The sequence below is a fragment of the Aspergillus ruber genome (assembly GCF_000600275.1).
Source record: "Aspergillus ruber CBS 135680 unplaced genomic scaffold scaffold00038, whole genome shotgun sequence".
NCBI lineage: Eukaryota > Fungi > Ascomycota > Eurotiomycetes > Eurotiales > Aspergillaceae > Aspergillus > Aspergillus ruber.
Genome location: NW_024467334.1, coordinates 30,800 through 53,473, shown reverse-complemented (window position 1 = coordinate 53,473; position 22,674 = coordinate 30,800). Strand labels below are relative to the sequence as shown.

The 22,674-nt window shown below is 49.2% G+C and overlaps 10 protein-coding genes across 10 annotated transcripts; 6 read left to right on the top strand and 4 right to left on the bottom strand.

The window, feature by feature from the left end:
* Positions 1-119: 119 nt before the first annotated feature.
* Positions 120-1,896, top strand: EURHEDRAFT_509177 (uncharacterized protein; the record flags this gene model as incomplete). The annotated part of the gene is made up of 3 exons (XM_040785909.1): positions 120-605; positions 654-729; positions 788-1,896. The coding sequence occupies 3 exons, from the start codon at positions 120-122 to the stop codon at positions 1,894-1,896; spliced, it is 1,671 nt and encodes a 556-aa protein (XP_040634801.1).
* A 539-nt stretch (positions 1,897-2,435) lies between these two features.
* On the bottom strand, positions 2,436-3,878 carry EURHEDRAFT_487597 (mitochondrial 37S ribosomal protein mS35). The gene is made up of 2 exons (XM_040785584.1): positions 3,279-3,878; positions 2,436-3,227 (listed from the first exon to the last, which is right to left on the bottom strand). Exons 1-2 carry the CDS (start codon positions 3,835-3,837, stop codon positions 2,638-2,640), a joined length of 1,149 nt encoding a protein of 382 aa, XP_040634800.1. The 5' UTR covers positions 3,838-3,878; the 3' UTR covers positions 2,436-2,637.
* Positions 3,879-4,007: 129 nt separating this feature from the next.
* Positions 4,008-5,163, top strand: alg13 (N-acetylglucosaminyldiphosphodolichol N-acetylglucosaminyltransferase catalytic subunit ALG13). The gene is made up of 3 exons (XM_040779796.1): positions 4,008-4,498; positions 4,555-4,693; positions 4,745-5,163. Exons 1-3 carry the CDS (start codon positions 4,189-4,191, stop codon positions 4,878-4,880), a joined length of 585 nt encoding a protein of 194 aa, XP_040634799.1. The 5' UTR covers positions 4,008-4,188; the 3' UTR covers positions 4,881-5,163.
* Positions 4,875-5,413, bottom strand: EURHEDRAFT_251776 (uncharacterized protein). The gene has a single exon (XM_040778107.1). It carries the CDS (start codon positions 5,317-5,319, stop codon positions 4,981-4,983), a length of 339 nt encoding a protein of 112 aa, XP_040634798.1. The 5' UTR covers positions 5,320-5,413; the 3' UTR covers positions 4,875-4,980.
* Positions 5,414-5,506: 93 nt separating this feature from the next.
* On the top strand, positions 5,507-6,758 carry EURHEDRAFT_465516 (actin-related protein ArpA; the record flags this gene model as incomplete). Its single annotated transcript, XM_040785025.1, has 3 exons — positions 5,507-6,274; positions 6,330-6,644; positions 6,696-6,758. 3 exons carry the CDS (start codon positions 5,507-5,509, stop codon positions 6,756-6,758), a joined length of 1,146 nt encoding a protein of 381 aa, XP_040634797.1.
* A 1,481-nt stretch (positions 6,759-8,239) lies between these two features.
* EURHEDRAFT_251727 (DUF3602 domain-containing protein) lies at positions 8,240-9,226 on the bottom strand. The gene has a single exon (XM_040778106.1). It carries the CDS (start codon positions 8,874-8,876, stop codon positions 8,385-8,387), a length of 492 nt encoding a protein of 163 aa, XP_040634796.1. The 5' UTR covers positions 8,877-9,226; the 3' UTR covers positions 8,240-8,384.
* A 2,765-nt stretch (positions 9,227-11,991) lies between these two features.
* Positions 11,992-12,817, top strand: EURHEDRAFT_381316 (putative U1 snRNP complex component Yhc1; the record flags this gene model as incomplete). The annotated part of the gene is made up of 4 exons (XM_040779401.1): positions 11,992-12,058; positions 12,115-12,243; positions 12,313-12,396; positions 12,465-12,817. The coding sequence occupies 4 exons, from the start codon at positions 11,992-11,994 to the stop codon at positions 12,815-12,817; spliced, it is 633 nt and encodes a 210-aa protein (XP_040634795.1).
* A 300-nt stretch (positions 12,818-13,117) lies between these two features.
* On the top strand, positions 13,118-14,681 carry EURHEDRAFT_416715 (zinc-binding alcohol dehydrogenase family protein). Its single transcript, XM_040783032.1, has 5 exons — positions 13,118-13,262; positions 13,318-13,340; positions 13,394-13,516; positions 13,567-14,150; positions 14,218-14,681. Exons 1-5 carry the CDS (start codon positions 13,143-13,145, stop codon positions 14,424-14,426), a joined length of 1,059 nt encoding a protein of 352 aa, XP_040634794.1. The 5' UTR covers positions 13,118-13,142; the 3' UTR covers positions 14,427-14,681.
* Positions 14,585-16,615, bottom strand: has1 (ATP-dependent RNA helicase HAS1; the record flags this gene model as incomplete). Its single annotated transcript, XM_040785033.1, has 4 exons — positions 14,585-14,836; positions 14,898-15,158; positions 15,219-15,940; positions 15,988-16,615. The coding sequence occupies 4 exons, from the start codon at positions 16,613-16,615 to the stop codon at positions 14,585-14,587; spliced, it is 1,863 nt and encodes a 620-aa protein (XP_040634793.1).
* A 2,680-nt stretch (positions 16,616-19,295) lies between these two features.
* On the top strand, positions 19,296-21,571 carry EURHEDRAFT_465595 (transient receptor potential ion channel family protein; the record flags this gene model as incomplete). Its single annotated transcript, XM_040785031.1, has 2 exons — positions 19,296-19,665; positions 19,749-21,571. The coding sequence occupies 2 exons, from the start codon at positions 19,296-19,298 to the stop codon at positions 21,569-21,571; spliced, it is 2,193 nt and encodes a 730-aa protein (XP_040634792.1).
* Between the last annotated feature and the right edge of the window lie 1,103 nt (positions 21,572-22,674).

Here is a 22,674-nt window from a genome sequence, read left to right as displayed (position 1 = left end):
CTATTCGTATACTATTTTCTTGTCTTTGCACGAGTGCTTCGCCATCTCCAAAAAAGCAAACCCTCCGAAAGCAGGGAAAAAGCAACAAAGTCTCCCCTCATCAAAACCTATCTAACAAAATGGCCTCTCCTCTCCGTCCTCAGTTCTTTTGCACGCGTCCTAATGGCACTGTGACTCCTCTGATCGCCGTGGACGAGCTACCCTCGCACATCTCCATCCGCGGCGTCTCACGGGCTCTGTCCGCCAACGACACCCAAGGCATGACCAGTCTGGGGACCGTCAACGCACGAAACCAGACCTACGTCGTTGACAGTCTCCCGAATGCTCCCATGCGAGCTGCGACTGGAAATTCCGCTGCGGCTGTTGCTGGTGGCGCTGGTGCTCGCTCTCGAGACTATGAGCTGCAGGCTTCGCTTGTGCGGATTCTTTCTGACGAGAGTATTCCTGCCAACCAACGTCTGGCGTTGCATTCTTCGATTCAGCAGGCTTTGAACCCACAGTGGGCGTCTGGCGCTGCTGGGACTTCGTCAGCTCAGACTGCGGCTGCGAGTAGTTGGTTGGTCCCTGCTGGTGGTAGTGGCGGGAGAGCGGGAGGCCCTAAGCAGGTTAGTCTATTTTTAATCATCTTAAAATTCAGCAGGCTGACCTTATAGGGTCCCAATCTTAATGTCAAAAAAGAATACTGCTCCTATTGGATTCGTCATGGGGAATGTGATTATCAACAGCAGGGTGCGCTTTTTTTTTTCCAAAGAAAGAAAGAATAAATCCACTGACAAAAGCTTTCTAGGCTGCCTCTACAAGCATGAAATGCCCACGGATCCTTCTATGCTGGAGAAACTCGGTCTTCGTGACATCCCTCGTTGGTACCGCGAAAAACACGGCGTCCCCAGCATCCTTCCTGGGAGTGTCAATGTTCGTGCTAGTACCAATAACAGCCAGAACTGGAGAGACGATGCTGCAGACAGTGTCACAGTCAAATCTATCCAGTATCCAGCTCGCCTGCGATATAACGGAACCACTACTCCTTCGTCAGATACAGAGAAAGCTTCGAAGCAGAAGCCGGCCAGCTACGTTCCTGCTCTCCAGCAGGAAAATGGAAACGGGACGAACATGTTCCCTGGAAATCCTCGCGCTAGTTATCCTGCCATAAATTCGCCCAGGGCTCCTAGCTCCCAGAGACATGGATCAAGAAATGTCGCCAGTCAGAGCATGGGTGCGCCCGGTGCCAGGAAGATTGATCTTCTGTCTTTCGATCCTCTTCCGGACTATCCGTCTCTTGACGCCCTACATGGTGGCATGAGTGGAGTGACGTATACTGCTTCAAGCCTTGGTAACAATGCCAACAATACCGACACCAAGACCCACGATGAGGCCCACCGTGAAGGGATTGTCCGCAATCTCCAATCGCTCATGCCAAACACCCCAGACTACCTCCCCGCTCCCCTTGGCCCGAACCAGACCCAGCAACGCTCCAAGAAGACCCAAAAGGGCCGTCGTCTCTATCAACCTCGTTCCCAGATAGTCGTTCCTGGAGAAAACCACGAAATACATGACCAAGCTTCCTTCAGAAATACGCAACATGGTAACAGCACATACTCCAGTGCTGCTTCCGTGGCTTCCAAGGGCACAAACGGATCTCAGGTCACGAGCCCTATCGGCGTCTTGGGCAGCTCTGACCCTCCTACCCGTGTGGCCTCTCCATCTACCCATTCGCCAACCTCGTTGTCTTCTCAGTCGAGTCCTCAAGCGTTCTATAACAAGAACAAGGACAGGGTCATGCCAGGCGCTATTGGAAGTAAGAGGGGCTATCACCGGAAGAAGACTGCGAACACGAATTCTTCCGAAGAAGATTTGTTTGATTTCGGTGTTGAGTCTGCTAATGGACATGGTCATTGAAAGTAGTCATGTCCGTTTGTTTGATCGATTTCTTTCACACTTTCATCCTTTCGTTTGTTTCTTGTTTCAATCATGTCAGATGCGAGGACCACTTGGCTTTTGATACAACGAAATGGTGGAAACTACACGGTTAAATATATCCGACCTCTGAACATGGTCACTTATCACGACTCGACGGCCAAGTGGTTTGTTTTTGTTTGTCTTTTCTATTGTTTTTACGTGTCTATTGTTGGATGACCGGGTTGAACATCTCTTTTCTCCACTTCATCGTTGGACATTCTTCACCTACTTCATCTATAGTGGAACATGTAACGTTGATCTAGGTTGTCAGGATGGATGTGGGTGACTTACAGGTGCGAATAATATGGCTATGGTTGTGACAATGGCTAAGAACCGGGCTGGATCGGACTGGAGTGGCTTTGGCGGTTGGACCTTTCTTTGAGATACGAGAGATTATGCTTTTGTGATTCTGGGGTTATCTTGCTTTGGAGTTATATGTATGTGTACTATAACAGGAGGGGTTTCTTATATCATTATAGGGCATGACGGTCAGAGAGCAGGATGTACACGGAATACAGATATGATGTCCATACGATACACATACGTTTCAGAGTAGGAAGCAAAGTAACCAGAAAGTATAATACATTGGAATAGAGTCTAAATACCCTTTTGAACATGCGCCCGTTTTAAACACTTGTTTTCAACATAAAACATACAGTGCATTGATCATGTCTTAACCGTTCAGCGTAACTTCTTCGCCCTAGCACCAACCTTGACAGCAACCTTCTCCCGCTCGATCGTTCCCTGCGCCCTCAACGCCGGGTTCAACTCGGGCAATGTCCTTGCTGCCTCCGCAAAAACAGCACTCCCATCCACAATATGTTTCTTTTCCTCCACGCGTTTCCGCTCCGCCCGTCTCGCCTCCAGCTGCTTCTGTCTCTTCTCGGTCATAATCCACTCCTCAGGGAAGCGCAGCTGCCGCTTGGGCTTGTGGTGCCGGAGATCCAGCGGGACATCAGTGAACGAATCGCCCTCCTTAGCTTCCTTGACGAGGTTGTTGATAACATCACCCAGATACCGCTTGTTTTGGGCACGAGTGTTAAATTTTTCGCAGGACATGCGGACGATGTCGGTGTCCGGGTTGTAGCGCGGGCCGGCGAGTTTGAGGAAGGTTTGGCGCTGAGCTTCGGTGAGGTATGTGGGGGTGAGGTCCTTTGTAGACAGTTCGACGACGACCTTGGGTTCTGCGGGGTGTTGTTCACCCATGTAGGTTGTGTAGCGGAAGCGGAGGATGTGAGTTTGAGGGGGGAGGGTGAAGGGCTTTGCGAGGTCTGTAATACTTTAGCAATAGAACGCAATTGAGAAAGAGTGGGCAGGCATACGGCTCAATAGAGGCATGTCCCATGCTGCAATGCGTGCGTATTCTCTGATCTCGCGGTGCATTTCAACTTCAGCATGAGCCATGGAGGTAATTTCATCGTCGTTGAACGCCTCGTCACCATCCTCGACGAGAGCGAATTCATCACCGTCGTCTTCCGCCCAGAACCCCCGTCTCCTCTCAGGCTCGTCATTAAACCGCATCGGTTCCTCTCGTTCCACCTGGTTCGCCAAACTGTCAATCTCAGCAAACGCGGCAGCGCGCTTCTGCGGATCATTGAATTCCTCTACAATCCGACGGTTCTCCGCATCGAATTGCTCTTTCTCCTCGGGGGCCATCATATCGTACATCGACCGCTCCTGCTTACTCAACAGGTCTGGCGAGTATTCCGGCATGGCGGCGTAGTCTTCGGGTTTCCGTGCCTTTGGGGGAGGAGGGACCGGGGGATCCTCGGGCATGTATCTGAGAGGCGTGAGGGAGAACGAACGCGAGGATGAGGCGAGGGGGCCTCTCCGGGCCAGGAAGAAGGCCGGACGGCCTAGAGACCTTGTGACGGAGGCCATTGCGGATGTTGCTGAGTGTTTGGTGGGATTTCCCGTGCTTGCGCCGGACGGTTTTCGATGGACTTTCGGAGGATGTTTTTTGGGGCTTGGCGGCAGAGGGGCGCTAAACCAGATTGGGATAGCTTCCAACAGCGTCAAGTACTACGGACTACTACTTTACTTTTCGGCATCATCTTCAGCAATATCTTCATCTTATTGAATTCTTTTAGCTTGCCCATATATACGGGTGTAATATGCTCTGGCTTGAACGAGGTTGTAGTTAACTTCCTCGCCAATCAAAGGGTTCCTAATCCCCGCAGCCATTCGTCTAGTCTTTAAAGATTTACAAGATTTCAATCTCAGAACCCGGCCATGAAGCTGTGCTTTGTAACAGTGGGAGCCACGGCTTCATTTGAACTACTTCTTCGATATGTTTTCAACGAGACGTTCCTGGGCGCATTGAAGCAGCACGGATACACGCATCTACTCGTTCAATACGGCAAAAATGGCCAGGCTATCTGCGAGAATTTCACCAAGAACAATCCAGAAGGAAGCGAAGCTCGTCATGGAATTGAGATTGCCGGGTTCGAGTTCAATCAGGCAGGGCTTGGTGAAGAGATGCGTCTGGCGCAGGCAAATGCTGAGTTCGATCAGGAGGGCGGGGTGATTATCAGTCACGCAGGTACAATGGTTCCCTATTGATACAGAGTGTGCCAGGCGGGTAATAATGAATATTAGGGTCAGGAAGTATCCTCGAAGCAATGCGTCTGGGTGTTCCACTTGTGGTCGTCCCGAATCCTTCCCTCAAGGATAATCATCAGAAAGAACTGGCAAATGAGCTACAAAAGCAAGGCTATGTAATAGCCAGCAATGTCAAGTACGTCCTTTGCTCAACTACGAGTGAAATAATTGGCTGATGATTTGTCAGAGAGGTATCCGAAACTGTGGGTGAAGCAGAAGCTTTGCGCTCTCACATGTTGAGATGGCCGCCGGTTCGCGGACGAAACCAACAACAGCCGACACTGCAACAAGTCATGTCGGACGAGCTTGGATTTGTGGATTGATTCCGACAATTTGGGGTCACATTAGTTTGGGTTGGAAGTATAGGCCTTGAGCCACGCCGTGCTGTGTATATTTATCACAATTCGCACGGTACAACGTACGCTAGGTGTTACTGCAGTAAGATATGGCAGGTTTATTCTCATGTGTCTTATTCTTTTGACCATTTTGGGGCATAAAACCAGTTATATTCACTCGGTTGGCGCCAATGGGCTCATTATTGCTACTAAATGCATTGTATATAGAAAAAATTGAACAACCAAAGGATCGAGAATCAATTGACTGCCTATAATCAATGTTTATTTCTATGTACGAACCTCTTGGTGGTGACATAGTCCATATGGAGGATGTATACAAGTGGCCCAAGCTCCGCTGTTTGGCCCGGAGACGCGAAGTTGCGGACTGGAGACCCCCTCCGTAAAGCCACCACTTTACATTTCCCATTGCACACACGTTCTGTCAAGCGACGACAGGTTTCAGTTTGTATCTCAATTGTCAACAATTAACACCCTTGTCGGTCCTACGCGTTCAGTAACCCCGGCCGTGGGGCCTTCTCAGACAACAACAACTCCGTCGGTCACCAAACTTCACATCCGCCTTCTCTCCTCAACTTCCTCTCCATCCCCACACAATGGCCGAAGCAACACTTCACAACGCCCCCATCGTCATCGACAATGGCAGTGGCACCATCCGCGCCGGCTTCGCAGGCGAAGAAGTCCCCTCCTGCTACTTCCCATCCTTTGTCGGTCGCCCAAAACACCCCCGGGTCATGGCTGGCGGTCTGGAAGGCGACGTGTTTATCGGAGACCGCGCGCAAGAACTGCGCGGCCTGCTGAAGATCAGGTACCCCCTCGAGCACGGCATTGTCACGGACTGGGATGACATGGAGAAAATCTGGCACTACGTCTACGAGAACGAACTCAAAACCCTCCCCGAAGAACACCCCGTGCTGCTCACAGAGCCGCCGCTGAACCCGCGCAAGAACCGTGACGCTGCGGCACAGATTATGTTCGAGACGTTTAATGTGCCTGCGCTGTACACTTCTATTCAGGCGGTGTTGTCGCTGTACGCGTCTGGACGGACGACCGGTGTGGTACTGGATTCGGGAGATGGGGTGTCTCATGCGGTGCCGGTGTTTGAGGGATTCGCAATACCAAATAGTATACGGCGGATTGATGTTGCTGGGCGGGACGTTACGGAGCAGTTGCAGTTGCTGTTGAGGAAAAATGGACACGTCCTGCATACCAGTGCCGAGAAGGAGGTGGTGCGGATGATCAAGGAGAAGGTGTGCTATGTTTCGTTGGATCCGAAGCGCGAGGAGAAGGACTGGATGAACAGTTATCACAAGTCGGAGGCGAAATCGGTGGATTATGCTTTGCCTGATGGTTACAAGATAAAGGTACGTTTTCACTTTTTCCGTCTCCATTGCTGACGCCTTCTAACCATGACAATAGGTCGGACAAGAACGCTACCGCGCCCCCGAAATCCTCTTCGACCCCGAACTCATCGGCCTCGAATACCCCGGTGTCCACCAGATTGTCCAAGATGCCATTACCCGGACAGACCTCGACCTGCGGAAATCGCTATATCTCAACATCGTTCTCTCTGGCGGTTCAACACTCTGCAAGAATTTCCCTGACCGATTGATGCGCGAGATCAAGAGACTGGCCGTGGAGGACATGAAGATTCGGATTTCTGCGCCTGCAGAACGGAAGTACACTACATGGATCGGTGGCGGTATTCTTGCCGGATTGAGTACTTTCAGAAAGGTGAGTCGAGTCGTTCTACGGGTTGAATCGAAGCATGCTGACAAAAAACAGATGTGGGTTAGCGCAGACGAATGGCACGAAGACCCCGAGATTATCCACCGGAAATTCGTCTAAGAACGCTTTGCGTCCTGGTGTCAGAAGAAGGGAAACCACCAAAAAAATAAAAATGAAAAAAGACACGAGCGATGGATTAACGTCTCCCTATTCCTCTCTTCTTCTTCCATCCGCATTATCGTCCACAACACTGGCGCTGAACTCTGACCAGCGAGATGTCGAGCAATCCATGACACCGCTATCCGAGGTCTTTTTTCTGGAATATGAGCAGCGGCTATTGATACCCATGAGAGTTAATTCCTTCAATTTATGCGAGTTGAGTTTCTTGAATCGATGTATTATCCAAGCCTTTTTTGTTTGTTTGTTTGTTTGTTTGTTTTATGTTTTATGTTTTATGTCTTGGATTCGAACGTGATTGCCAAATGTAAAGCAATGACGTGGACTGAACACTTGCAGTTTTCTACATAAACTGTACTTATCTACTGGCAATGCTTGGCTTCGGTTGACACGGTTGTACATACGAATAGACAGTTATATTGGGATCTAGCTTAATATTTCATCTCCTGGTAATACGTAGGATTACCATCAGATGTTGACCGTGACTGACATAGCAAATGATGTAGAACCATCAACCCTACCTCTAAAATGACTCGACGCTTTACGATGTTTGATTAGGTTCTGGGATCACCCCATTCATCTACAGCACATCATTCGTGGGGTTACAACGAAATTGCTTATTTGAATCGAGAGTGGGGTAAGACCTTGCTCCGAACACCTGCACAAGAGTAATACAGGGTACAGAAAATGAGGTACTCTGTGCTTACAAAAACCAAGATCCCCTCTAAAACATGTGTTTATTTGGAGAAAAACTACTTATACAGGAATAGGTGAACTCGCTGCCAAGAGAAAACGGGACAATAAGCTTCATATGAACGCTAAGCAAATGCGACGATACACAGAAAAGGAGCACAGCTTGTGATCAATGCTATTGCTTAGCACCTCATGGTCTTGGGTTACGCGGTTCAACATACTACGTATATAAGAGAAGCTTAGATCTATCTGTTACACATACGAAGAATAAAAAACAGTATGGAACAGATGACTCCGGCAAATACAATTCGCATTTGCCTACTAGCTAGAAAGTAGTAGCTAGTAGTTGATATTGTGATGAATGGTAACTAAGCTAAAACCAAAGGATAGCATCCGACCCATAAAAGAGGATGGGGGTAGGATATGATGCAACAAAAATGGATATGCAAAACTGCCAATGCAAATTTCAAAGCCTTCTGAACCAAGCCTAGAAGGATAGACAAAAGGGGTAGTCGAGAAGAAAGAAAATAGAACAAAGGAAATGAGAAGAAAGGAAATGAAATATGTAATCGATGCGGGGTGCGCATTGATCAACAAGGGGTATCAATCAAAGTCGACACGCTGGTAACAGACAGGTTGCGAGAAGCAAAGTATCCCCTGCATTAGGGGTTCGAAAAGTAGTGATTTCGTGCCCGTTGCTGTTCGTAGGCGTGGTATCGAGAAAGGAATGGAGATTAAAATGCGTCTAGGTGATTCGAACGGAGAGTCGAGAAGAGAGGAGAAATCGAAGAACTTTTTTGGTCGTAAAACTCGTAACGGTTGAAAGTCGAGTTGGGCACCCGTTGAAGACACATTGGCGCAGAGAGATGGCAGGTCTTAAGCCATACCCCTCAACTTTCCCCAACCCTTTTGTATACCGTGGATGGCCTTGTCGCGAACTTGATCACCCATCGAGAGAGAGCTGCTGCTGGTGCCCGCGCTGCTGCCGGAGAATTTGCGACTGAGGGTTGACGAGCCGGAGGTATCGTTGGAAATCATGTTACCGGCGCCTCCACGACCAACATGGTATACGGGGGCCACACGACGCAATTCGCGTTCCAATTCCTCGTCGAAGCTGAACATAGCACGCTCACTGCTGCTGTGGACGTTTCCAGCGCCGCCACGACCGGACTTGAAGGTGCGGGGGACACGCGAGTCCAGACGGGTGAGAGAAGGCGGGCCAGAGGCATTGTGGGAATCGGTGGTCTTGGTGTTCTTTAGACTGATGACATTGCCTGCACCGCCGCGAGCTGTATGGATGGCCGGCCGGGAGGTATGAGGGACGGAGGGATGAGGTTCAATGACGTGGTAATTTGTGGACGCAGGCATTATGAATGATGTCTATGATGACTATTACTATTGAACTGAAAGCTCTTTTTTATTTGCTGTATGCAGTTCCAAGCCATCCGAATGTTGTGGTGGTATATAGGTGGGAATAGAGAGGTCAGGTATGGTGTCCCGTTGGTAGCGTAGCGTGAGAATAGTAGTGACAAGGTGGTCAACGGGGACAATGAAGAATTGAAGATGTTTGCACCGTGAATCAGACCCAGACAACAAGCGGGACCCTCAGGGCTTTATACAAACCAAAAGATTCATTGCCAGGCACCGTCCTGCGACTAATGATTGGCTCTTCCGTATGGGGTAAGGGAGTGGGCCTTTAGTGGGACTGCGTCTTTTTCAATTTTCAATTTCATAATTTTGCCTTGCCAAGAACCCACTTGGCGCGCGTTACTTAATACGGCGTAATTGCTGACCGCTATAATTGGTTACCGCAGACAGCCGCCCCCGGATCATCTGACAAACAGACGCCAATGGGCGTGGTGGCGCTACGTAACAGAAACCCCCGGAAAGGCCAATCAAGAGCTGCCAGGGGGCCATGGGTCTCAAAATGGGAAAGACGAGCAATTTCCTGGGGGTAATGGAAACTACGCCTTCACTGATCACGCGTTAAGTTCATTATTACCTGTAATTTCGCCATAATACTACGGAGATACTATCCCTGAATACTGAACATGTATTGCGAGCCAAGTCCTTGGCAGGGATAATGCAAAATGGTACAATGATAATGCCATAGAACTTTTATGGAATAACAGGGGAAAAGTGCTGTACCATTGCATCATCGCCCATCGGCAGCACGTTGACCACGCTGTTCTGGTTACTATGTGTCAGGGCCAACGACGTGTTCGGTAGGCCCCATCCGCTGGGCCTCACTGGCCCTTACCGAGTTTGTTTTTTTTTTTTTTTTTGTGGTCACGGTACTCATATTTGGCCCTTGGGCCTGGGGCTATTCCTTTCGCCCAGCATACCTATTTTTCTTGGGCATCTCATAATGCCAACTGTGTGCTATTCGACAAGTAATTATTGAAGATGCCTCCTGACTACAGCCGCTCTTGGCCGGTAGATCTGGCCTCTTGGCAGGGTACTCATAGCCCTGGCAGATCATCATTGCATACTTTCAGTAACAGCCCCGATCACGAAAGAAATCACTCATTCATCATCAGGCCACACGGGGGACTCTCGAATCAGTGCACCAAGCCTCGAATATTCTACATGAAAAGCCCTGACCGACATTCTCAAAGCAGTTGCCATGGTACGCTTGGAACGTCTCAGACCAGACCAAATCAGGGTTCCTGACTCAGCAGTCAGCTGATGAAGAAAAAATTCATCATCGGCTAACCCCCACCCAAATCCAGTCTCCTGATTGGACCGTATGACCGAGCCGGCCATCCGGGAAAATAACCGGCTGCATCCGAAAATGGAAACCGATGACAGCCGAATCGAATCTACTTCCCCGGATTTTCCTGCCTCCCGCAGAATATGTATCAGCAGCCGATATTAATGAGGGATATTTTGTACGGAGTAATGCGCTTTATAACTCTTTCCTCTTAGCTGCATGACTACCTCCTTAATTTCCTTGCCGGGGAGGAGACTATGATGACATAGTGCACTTCCCCGCGACACTTTCAAACAAATGACAACGAATGACAAGGAAATCCGCCATTTCTGCACGGCCGGTCCAGCGCGGATCGTGTCAACAAGTGCAAGTACTCCGTACTACTGTTGTATCTGCATGCTTCTGGGCTTTCGAGAACCATTTGCTAACGGTTACGTACTGTTTTCTGTTCCTTGAGTGATCTCTTGACTCTAGATGCGGTCTGCGTCAGGGAGTGTTGCGATGAGGTGATGGTCTGAATGTATTGCAAGTCCAAGACTTGTATTTTTGAGAAACACAGATCAAGGATGTCATTTCAACTCTTACTTGCGCTATTTTGGTGGCTGATGTTGTCAGGCGCTTTGTTTACATCTAGGCGTTTTTGCCATCGCCATATACTTGGTGCTAATTGCACCGTGCAGAGTACAGCTAATGCAGGCAGATATCAAAAGATCTTTGCGCACTCGGATTGATCACTTGGCTTCAATTCTGCTCATCAGCTGGAATGAAGGGTGGCTGCGCATCTCATCTTGCCAAGAGGGTGGTTTTCCATCAAACTGTGCCCATGTTAGGGATGCAGTTTCTGACCTTCTGCGTCAACTGACTCAATCACGACCGTCTCATAAAGTTTGGCCCCTTCGCACGTCGTCGGGCTGCTATGACTGTCTGCGATTGAGTTGATGTCGCTCGAGCTGCATTTCTGAGCAAACACTTGTTGTGTCTGGTTGAAGATGTGCCATCTCGGCACACATTACACAGTTGTGAATGCCATTTAGCGCAGATGCTAGTCTATTTGACCCAGGAAGGTTTGTAAGGATGATAAGTACTCCGTAGTGGTCAATAACGTAACTGTATCAACTCTGCTCAAATATATATCCATATTCGTATCTTAGGCAAACCTATCTCGCAAGTTCTGATACTAACAACCCCGAATTCAAAATCCAAACTAGTAGTCCTGACATTGTCCTTGATGCGATCAGATCTATAGACCACCCCGATAAGCACATATTCCTATACACATCTTAAAGATGGCATTCATGAAGCCCGTCGACAATATGCTTGGTTTTGCCATTTGAAACCGCCTTCCATTTACGAACCTCCGCCATCGATATTCTCTAACGTCGACCACCAGCTCTCTCTCTTCTGAAAATCAAAAAAACATCGCGAATCTTCACGTCGTGTTAACTGGCAGTGAACTGGCGCGTCTTAAATTTATCTAAGTCTCTCTTTTCCTGCGACGCTGAACTTCTCCACGACCTTACGCGCAACGCGCTTTTGGAGCGCTACCTATCAAAGCTTAGCCTAGGATACAAGGAACAGTCGAATCAACAGAATTACCATTCAAGATGCCGAAATATAAGTATTCCCCATTCCTCAGATGATTCGACTTCAAACTAACTCCTATGTACTCTTCTGTAGGTTTTTGCCGTGGCCGGACAACCTTATCGATTTCCGCTAACCGTTGCGACTCGTATAGGCGATTACTGCGATGTCTACCTCACGCATGACTCTATGAGTGTGCGCAAGGCGCATAATTCAGGACGGAATCATTTGAGGAACGTGTTGGAGTACTATCAACGTATGCGAGTTTCCCGAGGGCTTCATCCAGGATATTGGCTCACAAAACGAGGATAGAGATCGGACAGGAACAAGCTCAATCGGTCATCGATTCGATCACGTCGTCTTACGCCGCTGAAGGGCAGGCTGTTCCTAACCCTGTCATGGTTCCACCGGGTGCCTACCCCCCGCCATTCGGTTTCCCAGGTTAGTGACAACGAAGGCCGGCATGCTGGTGTTGGAAAGAATTAAAAGCTGATACAGGGCTCTTAATAGGTCGACCGGGTCAAATGCCACCACCTCCATTTGGAATTCCTCCTCCAGGAGCACCTGGAGCCGGTGCACCCGGGATGCCACCTCGTACGTCCCCCCCCGTCCTTCGTTCCGTCCTTTGTTTCCATGCCTTACGAAAGCTAATTATCATACAGCTCCCGGTGGCCGTGGCCTTCCCTTCCCTCCCCCATTCCCTGCCGGTCCCGGAAACCTCCCCCCGCCTCCTATGCCTGGCATGCCACTACCGCCTGGTGGCCAAGGTCTCCCCCCGCCACCCCCTGGTGGCTTCCCGAACTTCCCGATTCCCCCTCCTGGTGCACCGGGATTCCCTGCCATTCCGCCTCCGGGCGCCGGCTTCACCCCGAGTCCCAGTCCTGGCACACCAGTGGCCCCGGGACATGATGGCTTTGGTGGGCCACCGCCGATGCCTTCGTTCGCGGGTCCACCTCCGGGAGCTCCTTTGCCAGGTCCTCCGGGGCCTCCTCCGGGTCTTGGTGACGGGCGGTGATAGAAAAGTGATCTCGATTTGATTTACGGTTGTTTCCAATTTTTTCATATCATATACCTAGTTTTGTTTGTCTAGCTTTCGACAAAACGTCTGCATTTTGGAAAACATGCATGAATAGTAATAAATCTACGGGATTTGCCATCTTATTCATGTAGAGTACTTTAATTAATTTTCATGCCTCAATAGCTGATTAATATATCGAAATGAAGACGGGGTTAAACGGAGTTAGTGGATATAATATCAATAATCAAATATATTGCCCATCTACACCCCTCGTCTCGATTCCCATCTTTCTGCCTCGTTGTATAAATAGTATACCAACAAAATGGCCAATTGTGCAGCATGGATTGTGTCTGAAAAGGCGAACCCCCTCAAAGTCGACGATGCGCCTACACAAAGACCCGAACCGGGCACGATAGTGATCAAAAATCACGTCTCTGCGGTGGTAGGTACTTTCTGGATTATAAACGAGCAACAATAAAACTAACATTCGTGTATAGAATCCAATTGACTGGAAGATCCAGTGAGTCTCTTGTCACTGCACAATCCGTGATGGACAGAAGTTGACATCCGCAGAAACCACGAATATAGCGCCTACGTCAAAACCTACCCCTTCATCCTGGGAACAGACGTCGCAGGAACAGTCGAGGAAGTAGGAAAGGGAGTTGCCCGTTTTCAGAAGGGTGACCGTGTAATTTCGTGTGTTCCAGTCAACCCCAATATCGAAACACACCAACTGACAATTGCAGACACGTGCCCAGCCTCCTAACAGCAAACCCCATCCACTCAGGCTACCAGCTCTACCCACACGCCTATTCGAGCCTATCAGCGAAGATCCCAGACTCATTATCTTTTGAACAAGCCGTCGTTCTACCATTGGCTATATCGACGGCTGCAGCCGGACTTTATTTACCGGATTATCTGTCTTTCTCCCTACCCACACTTACCAACAACCCCAAATCCAAGCAAACACACGATGCCAACAAAACGGTACTAATCTGGGGCGGGTCTTCCTCCGTCGGCGCAACGGCGATTCAACTAGCCGTTGCATCGGGGCTGCGTGTTGTGACAACGGCATCAGAATCCAACTATGAGTTTGTGAAGTCGCTGGGCGCGTCGCTTGTGTTTAATTACAGTGCTGAAAGTGTTGTGGAGGATGTTGCGAATAAGCTAGGTCAGGGTGAATGTGAGCTTGTGGGTGTTTACGACGCTATCAGTAATGAGAAGAGCATTGCACTTATCGCGGAGATTTTGGAGAGGCTTGGGAAGAGGGACTTGAGGATTGCAAGTGTGTTGCCGTATAAGGAGGCGAGAGGATTGGATGCTAGATTTGGTGTGTTCTTAACTTTCTTCCTTTGCTCATTATCTCGAGATTGGTAAAAGCTAATATGTGAGTGCAGTCTTCGCACTACACTTGGCCATGGCTCAACACGAGCAAATTGGAAAAGCAATCTGGGAGGACTTTGTGCCTGGTGCCCTAGTTAATGGCCAGTTGCAGGCGAAGCCTGATCCAGTTGTTGTTGGGAAGGGATTGGAGAGCGTGCAGCATGCGCTTGATGTACAGATGAAGGGTGTTTCTGCGAGGAAGGTTGTTATTGATCTTCAGTAGGGTGGTATATATTTACGCCCCACTAGCATGGTATATAGTAGGATTTGAATAAGAGAATACTCTGTAGAACAGCATACAATTAATGTATCCACAGGCTAAAACGCCATACCCAAACAAACCATCAACAAAAACCAAACTTTTCCCTCTATACAAATAATCTACTCATCCCTCCTCTGCCTCTTGAACTTCAACCCCTTCCCATTAGGCTGAGACCCATAATTCCTCCGTCCCTGTTGCTGCTTCTTATCACGGCCTAGACTCGAACCAAGCTGGATGTCGATGCGCGGGGGCGTCGAGAAGCCGAAGCCCTTGGCAACCTTGACAAGATCGAGCTTGTTCACGTCGAAGACGGAGCGGAGGGAGTGCGAGGCGTAGGCTTGGAGGTAGGCGCGGTAGCCGTCTTTTGCGGACTGCAGCATTATTAGCACTCTGTTTTTGCAATGCAAGTCTGATGACAGAGGGAAAGCTTACCTTGTTAAGATAGTAATTCTGTCCAATGAGCTTCTCAAGCTGAGACTGAACGTTCACAATCTTCGATGCGGGGAAGTCGAATTCAACTACAGGAACACGCGCCTCCTTGAGGTGCTTGAGGAAGCCCACTTCGGAGGGTTGCAGGAACAAAAGACTGCGGCCCTTGCCTTCCTTACCACGAGCGGTACGACCGACACGGTGAATGTAGTCACGGGTGTCATCTGGGGGGTCGAATTGGATGATCCAGTCGACGGCGGGAATCTGTTGTTTTCAGTATTGGGATTGAAACTATAAGATGATGGGGAAGGTAGGGAAACGTACGTCAAGTCCTCTGGCAGCAACGTCAGTACAGATAAGGGTACCTTGCGTGGCGTTGCAGAATTCGAAGAAGGTGTTGGTGCGCTTCTGCTGCTTCTGCTGGCCGTGGAGTTCCAGAACCGGCAAGTCGATGTAGTTGAGGAGCTCAGCGTGGTACTTAACGCAGTTGCAGCTGGAGAAGAAAACAATGATCTTCTTCTTCAGGTTACGCTTGAGGAACGAGAACAGCAGTAAGAACCGCTTATCCGCTTCGCAAAGCACATATCCCTGTTCCAATCCCTCGACCGTACTGTGTTCCTTGCGGTGGTCGACGTTGATGTACAACGGACCCGGACGCAGCGATATCCGTGCTAAATCCTCGACCTTGGTAGTTTGGGTAGCGGAGAAGAGCATGGTCTGACGCTCCTCGGCGGGCAGGATCTTGACGATCTGGCGCATTTCGTCTTCGAAACCGACTTCGAGGATGCGGTCTGCTTCGTCGATGACGAGGGTCTTGAGATTCTTGAAGACGAATCCCTGAGTGTTTTGAAGGTGATCGAGGAGACGGCCGGGGGTTGCGATAAGGAGGTTGACGCCCTTGGTGAGCTTCTCGGCTTCGGCGCGGCGGTTGGCGCCTCCGATGACGATTCCGTAGGTTTGGGAGTGATGGGCCATGAGTTCTCGGGCGACACCGAAAATCTGCAGAGCTAGTTCGCGAGTGGGAGAGACGACAAGAACACCGGTACCTAATAACATTAGTACTGAATCATAATATGAGAATAAGAATGCCTACCGTTCCGAGGCTTGAACCGCAAGGCACTCAGCATCTCAACAGCAGGGGTCAAGAAAGCCAGAGTCTTTCCGGAACCAGTCTTTGCAGCACCCAAAACATCCCGTCCAGCGAGCAATGGAGCAATGGTCCGTTGCTGAATCTCCGTCATAGTCTGGAAACCCATATCACCGATAGCCTTCATTGTCTTGTCCGAGAGGTTCAAGTCTGAGAATTTTTGCGGCGCCTCCTCCGTCTGTGGCAGACGGACAGCATCCACAGAGGGAAGGTCTGCACCGGCCTTGTCATCGGCAGCGTCCTCATCCTCCTTGTCTTCCTCGTCGCCATCTTCATCGTCGTTTTCACTTTGCGATTTCTCTTCGTCGTCTTGGTCGTCGCTGGGCGAGTCGTTTACTTTCCGCTTTCTCGACAACACCTTCTGCTTGGTGGCGCTCTTCTTCGAGGAAGTCTTCTTTTGCTCGATATCGATCTCGTTGTCATCGTCGCTCACTGCTCCATTGCCATTGGCGACTTGCTTGGGAGTCTCTTCTTCAGCATCTGCGCCGGCGCGCGCGTGCTTTCTCTTTCTCTTCTTGGCGATAGACTTTGCCGAGTCAACGGGCTTTGCCTTCTTTTCGATTTCCTTTGCCATGACTGATTATTATGTTGTTTTGTCACAATGTACCTGGTTGTCCTCGTAGAGACTTTTTTTTTTTCGGCGGTCGGAGATATTAGATTTTGCGGGCGATGATCTTATTGCCGGGCGGTGAATTTTCTCTAGCATATGGTCACGTGGTGATAGCGATAGCAGCGTCGTAAGGCAGAAACGAAACCTTAATACACACCTCAGGCAGATATACCGAACTAAAGCCGGCTCGTACTGTCTTGATATGGAAAGTGGATCATACTAATCAACATATCGACGGAGCACATACAAGCAATTGCCGAGCAGATGTCTCTATATTTCCATCTATATAGTGATGAATAGCATGGACAGAAAAGACGAAAGTATCACCAGATTCAAGTCCAAAATGCAAAGATAGTTTTCCTAAAAAGTACACTAACCGTTCAGTCATAAAATACCGCACAAGCCGGGAGCGCCCAGTCGTTGTATACAAGTACATCTTCAAATTGTCTACTCGCTTCAGATAAAGTCAATCGTATTCGTATGGAATCTTTACTTTAATAGGTTAATCTCAGATTGAAACCTGTCGAGAGAAGAGCACTCTGAGTACATACATAAGCCGTCTGAACCATACTTTGTAGAGCAATCGGTTGGTTCGGCGTTAAAAATAGAACCAACCACCTTTTTTCTTTTTCTTTTTTTTTTTTTTTTTTTTTTTCGCCACGGGCACCTAGAGAGCCAAGGTGCCATGCATATTCTCCGGGCCCGAAAACACGCATACAAAAGACACATCGGCCGTCAGGAAGTTAAAAGTCCTTTCAAATCTTGGATTTGGTGACCGCTGGGCTGATTTCGACCGAGACGCGCATTCTAGCGAAGATCAATCAAGGCCGATCAGAGGCTCAGCGTCATTGGACCCTGACCACTGTACACCTACAGAGTACTCCGAAATAGTACTGCGATGCACAGTGCTCCCAAACGATCCAATGTGAAACACACCAACAGTTGTTCAAAGACATGGCTAACCCGTTTAATGTTAATATTGACTGGGGCCAACTACGAGGGCTACTACGAGTAACTATTGGTAAGCTCATTCATTATTATCCGCCAAGGGGGCTGGGGCAGTGCATATCCTGGGCAATTCCTTTTCGGTGGATGGAGTTGGATGGAGACTGTATGGAGTCGCATGCGGTCAACAGTGAGTGAGGAGATTCATGTTCTTGGATAAGAATCATAATGCGTTTTAAGGTATGATGCAGAGTTCCTGCATAATGTCAGATCTTGTCAGCTGTGCCTGCTCTTTACACTAGATATCGCGCCTTTATACAGTAGTATGTATAGGGTGTAAATATTTATAGCAAACAAGGCAGAAAGACAAACAGAAGATATCGTCATTCATCGACACGGAACGGCAAGTGAGCGCTTCCCCAGAGCGAGTAACGATAGCCTGTCCGATCCACTGCATCCGCCGGGCGGCAGAAATGTTGGACCATCTGTCACTGGCTGAGCTCTGAGGACGCGCGTGCACTCTGTACCTGTAGGTTGTACAGGTAATCTGGGGGAAGAGAAGAGTACGGAGTAGAGAGAGGTATGAAATGTGAGAATAGGATGTGAAGTGAGTACGCTGAGTATGGATACTGTAGAGCACTGCCATGATCCAGCGATCAATCTTCATTTTAATCTGGCAGCACTTGACATCAACTACTCTGTACGGACTATTAGCATCCCTGAATTCCATCCCCTGCCGGATGACTCAGCAGCCATACCTCTCCATCCATTCCAATTCCATACTTGACTTAACACTCTTTCTTTTCGCCTCCCAGTTCCGTGTCTGTCGGTTCTTTTTTTGACTTTTGATTTTTCGTTTCTGTTCTTTTTCGCCTTTTCTTTTCTTCTTCTCTTCTTCTTCTTCCGCTCTTTTTGATGGCCTCTTTTTTCGGTTCCTCTCGCCATTAACTAATAGTGCCATCATCGACTCTCGTTTACCTCTTCTCTCTACTCTCTCCTCTTTCCGCCTCCAGGCCTCCCCCCTTCTTCTGTCTGGAAACAGAGGTATTACTCCGCCCTCAGAGTAAAGGAATATATACCAGAAAAGAAAGAAGAAGAGAGTCAATCCCAAAGAAAAGAAAGGTCTTCTTTTTTTCGCATTTTCTTTTTGAAGAAGACATAGACTCTTCTTTTGTCTCTCGCTTTTCCCTCCCCGTTTAGGCTATACTGTGTGTCGCCGTCCCACTCGCTCGATTCTACGCGTCTCTCTCACTTGCTCTTTCAAGTGATCCATTCATTCTTCTAGTTTCTTTTACTTGTTAAAGATTTTTGAACCCTTGATCTTATCGCTCGGTCGCTCTTTATTCGATACGATAGATCTCTTGTCTCTCCTTTCTATCATTATTTTGAACCCGCGCAAAGAAAAGTCGCTCTGGTTATCGATTTTCCTGCTCTCCCCTTTCAATCAATGACGCTCTGAACTGTCTCCCCTTCTTCAAAGCGATTGTTTTCTTCGTCGTTATTTTCGTCCCGGATTCTTCGTCTCGTGACTAATCATCCGACTCGTCCCTGGATTCCCCTGCGACATTCAATACTACCTCAGTGATTTCCGCATCCGGCCATTGCCAAGTCGAAGAATTTACACCCTCTACTACAACCTCGCCTTCGTCTCGTCTCGTCCCTCTTCTTCCTTTCAACTACTTCACAGATTTCATCCAATATGCGATTAATATCTCTCTTTACCTGGTTCTTCGTCGCGCTCCTCGCGCAATTCGGAGGTGCCACCAAGCTCATTGAATCCAATGCCCTCAGTCTCTGCCAGGACAGCAACAATTTCACGGCAACCTACTTCAGTGTCACCTTTACTCCCAACAACCATTCGCTCGCTTTTGCTTTCGATGGTGTCGCTGCGATTTCCGGCAAGGTTAAGGCAGAAATCGTCCTTACGGCCTATGGTTACACGGCCTTGAGAAAGGAGTTGGACCCTTGTGAGATGGGTCTCGCCGGTCTCTGTCCCATGCAGACCGGCCCCATTGATGTGCCCAGGGCCAATCTCGATCTTCCAGAGAATGTCGTCTCTCAAATCCCCAGTAAGTGTTCCTATCTTGAGGAAAATGGGAAAAAAAAAAAAAAAAAAAGAGAGAAATAGTGAGCCGTTCCTAACCATGCACAGGCATCGCATATACCGTTCCCGACCTCGACGCTAATGTCCGTATCTACATCAACTCCACCGAAACGGGCGAGAGTATTTCTTGCCTCGAGGCACGTCTGTCTAATGGACAAACGGTTTACCAAAAAGGTGTTGGTTGGACGACTGCCGTCATCTCTGGATTGGGTCTAACGGCGTCTGCCATTACATCCGGTCTCGGACACTCCAACACCGCCGCTCACGTGGCGGCCAATGCCTTGTCTCTGTTCGGCTTCATGCAGTCTCAGGCTCTGTTTGGCATGGTGGCCGTCCATATGCCCCCGATTGTCGAATCGTGGACGCAGAACTTCCAGTGGAGTATGGGTATCATCCGTATAGGCTTCTTGCAAACCATTTGTACCTGGTATCAGCGTTCGACAGGAGGTACCCCATCGACCGTTCTTTCGGAATTGTCGACCACATCCGTTCAGGTGCTCAAGCGTTCCGTTGACCCATCTCTTGCGCTCATGAAGCGTGCTGCTGAGCCGTTGCTCAAGAGAGAGGCTGAGTCGCAGAAGGCCACTCAGAAGACTACCGTTGTCCGTGGTATCAAGCGTGTTGGATTCGAAGCCGGTATTGAAGAGACCAACATCTTCCTGACCGGTCTGATCTTCTTCGTCTTCTTCGTGGCGGTCGTCATGTTTATCGTGGCCATCTTCAAGGGTGTTTGCGAGCTCCTCGCCAAGAACGGCAAGATGAAGAGTGACAAGTTCTCGGACTTCCGTAATGGGTGGAAAGTTGTGGCTCGAGGCATCCTGTTCCGTTTGACCTTGATCGGTTTCCCGCAAATGGTTGTGCTGTGTCTTTGGGAATTGACCCACCGTGATTCGGTCGCCGAGATCATTCTGGCCATCATCATGATCGTGTCGATGGTTGCTGCATTGGGTTGGGCGGCTGTCAAGGTTATCCGCCTCGCCAAGCGCTCCATCACCATGCACCGGAACCCGGCCTACATCCTCTACTCGGACCCCACCTGTTTGAACAAGTGGGGCTTCTTGTACGTGCAGTACCGCGCGACGGCCTACTACTTTGTCATCCCTGTCCTCATCTATATCCTCGTCAAGGGCATGTTCATCGGTCTGAGCCAGCCGGCCCCCATCGTCCAGACGGTGGCCTTTGTCATCATCGAAGCGGCCATGCTCATCGCCGTCAGTGTGCTGCGCCCCTGGATGGACAAGAAGACCAACATCTACAACATCACGATCCAGGCCATCAACTTCCTTAACGCCATCTTCCTGCTCTTCTTCGCTCAGGTCTTCAACCAGCCTGGTCTTGTCACGGGTGTGATGGGTGTTGTCTTCTTCGTCTACAATGCCGTGTTCGCTTTGGTTCTGTTGATTCTGGTCCTGATTGCCTCCATCTACGCCATCGTGTCCAAGAACCCGGACACCCGCTACCAGCCGATGCGCGATGACCGTGGCTCGTTCATCAAATCGCAGACCCAGCTCACCACCGAATTGGATGCCCTGGGTGCCACCGCTCGTGGGGATGCCAAGGGCTCTGCTTACAATTCCAGCCCCTTTGAGGACGATGACTCCTTCTCCAGCGGCAATGGGGCTAGCGTCAGCCGTCAAAACCTGGAAGCACCGCACTCGGCCACGTCGCCCCACAGTGCCACCGGCGGTGTTCCTGTCTCCCCTGTGGACCCATCAGTGCCTCTGTTCCCAAGTGACAACCGCGGGCCGCCTCCCAGCTACAATGGCATGCGGTCGCCTTCGCCGGTCCCAAGAGGGTATAACGCATCGCCCTTCCAGCGGAATCAAAACAATGCAAGTCCATGGCAAAGAGGAGCCGGTTACGATCATTAACCACGAGGGCTAGTGTGATTTTTGTTCGTTAAATAATTTGCCCCTCGCCTTGCTCGAGATGAAGATATGGCTTAGCGCGCGGGACTGGATTGATATTTTAGCTGTTTCCTGCGGACCTTTGCTTATTGATATATCCTTTTTTTCGTTTACTTTCTCAATGGATTGCACCTTTATCCGCTCGAGTGCTCTCATTTCTTCTTCTCCCACTATACAATGTGATATACAGCAAAAAAAGATTCTTTCGCTTTTTTACAGAGTCTTGCTCTCGTTTCGTCCTTGTCAGGAATATTTTTCTCTTGTTTTTTAAGGCGTTGATGCGTTGGATTCGGTGATGGGTCTGGGTTTGTGGCTTTTTCTTTTCTTTTTGTCGACAGAGCTATTTCTCCTCTGCATTTTGCTGCAGTGTACTATTAGTGCGTTTAGGTATGATATAATAATAGTGCCTGCTTGATTCATCTGTGAGCGTAGGTTCAACGTATGGACTCTTGGAAAACCTGCCGATATCCATCTTATCGGGAACCCTACCGACTGCGGTTTAAGGGTTACCAGACCGAACTCATTTAAATTCTGCGTCTCGACACTCTTCGAATTCATCGGCACCAAAATCACCGTCGAGCCCGGACCTGACATTCACGGCAAAAAGGATCCCCCTACAACGTACTCTTGGGTAACGGCGAATTACTAGAAGCGGTATAGCGTTCCTATATAGGTTTAGCATCCCATTGCCGCTTGGCATCGCTGTGCGTGCTCTATAAAGTCACTCCATCGCTGCTTCAATTTCAAACAAATCTTTGCTGTTTTTCCTTTCACCTTTCACCTCTGCCGCCCATGATTTCGGTGAGGCATTTTTGTTACTGATCCTCTGCCTAAGCCCCCTCATTGTGCCATCCCCTTTTCGCTGAATGCAGTCATAATCACCTTGAAGCTGCAGTTCTCTTACACCAGTAATGGTCCCCCACTCATGTTGAAAAGGTCTGCTAACAGAATAATGTTTGATACACAATGATGTCTTGCAAATTGAATGATTCACTGTGATTTTCATTACGTCATCCTCCAACCCTTCATCGCCCACTGACTGAGGGTCCCCGGACGGATCATTTTCT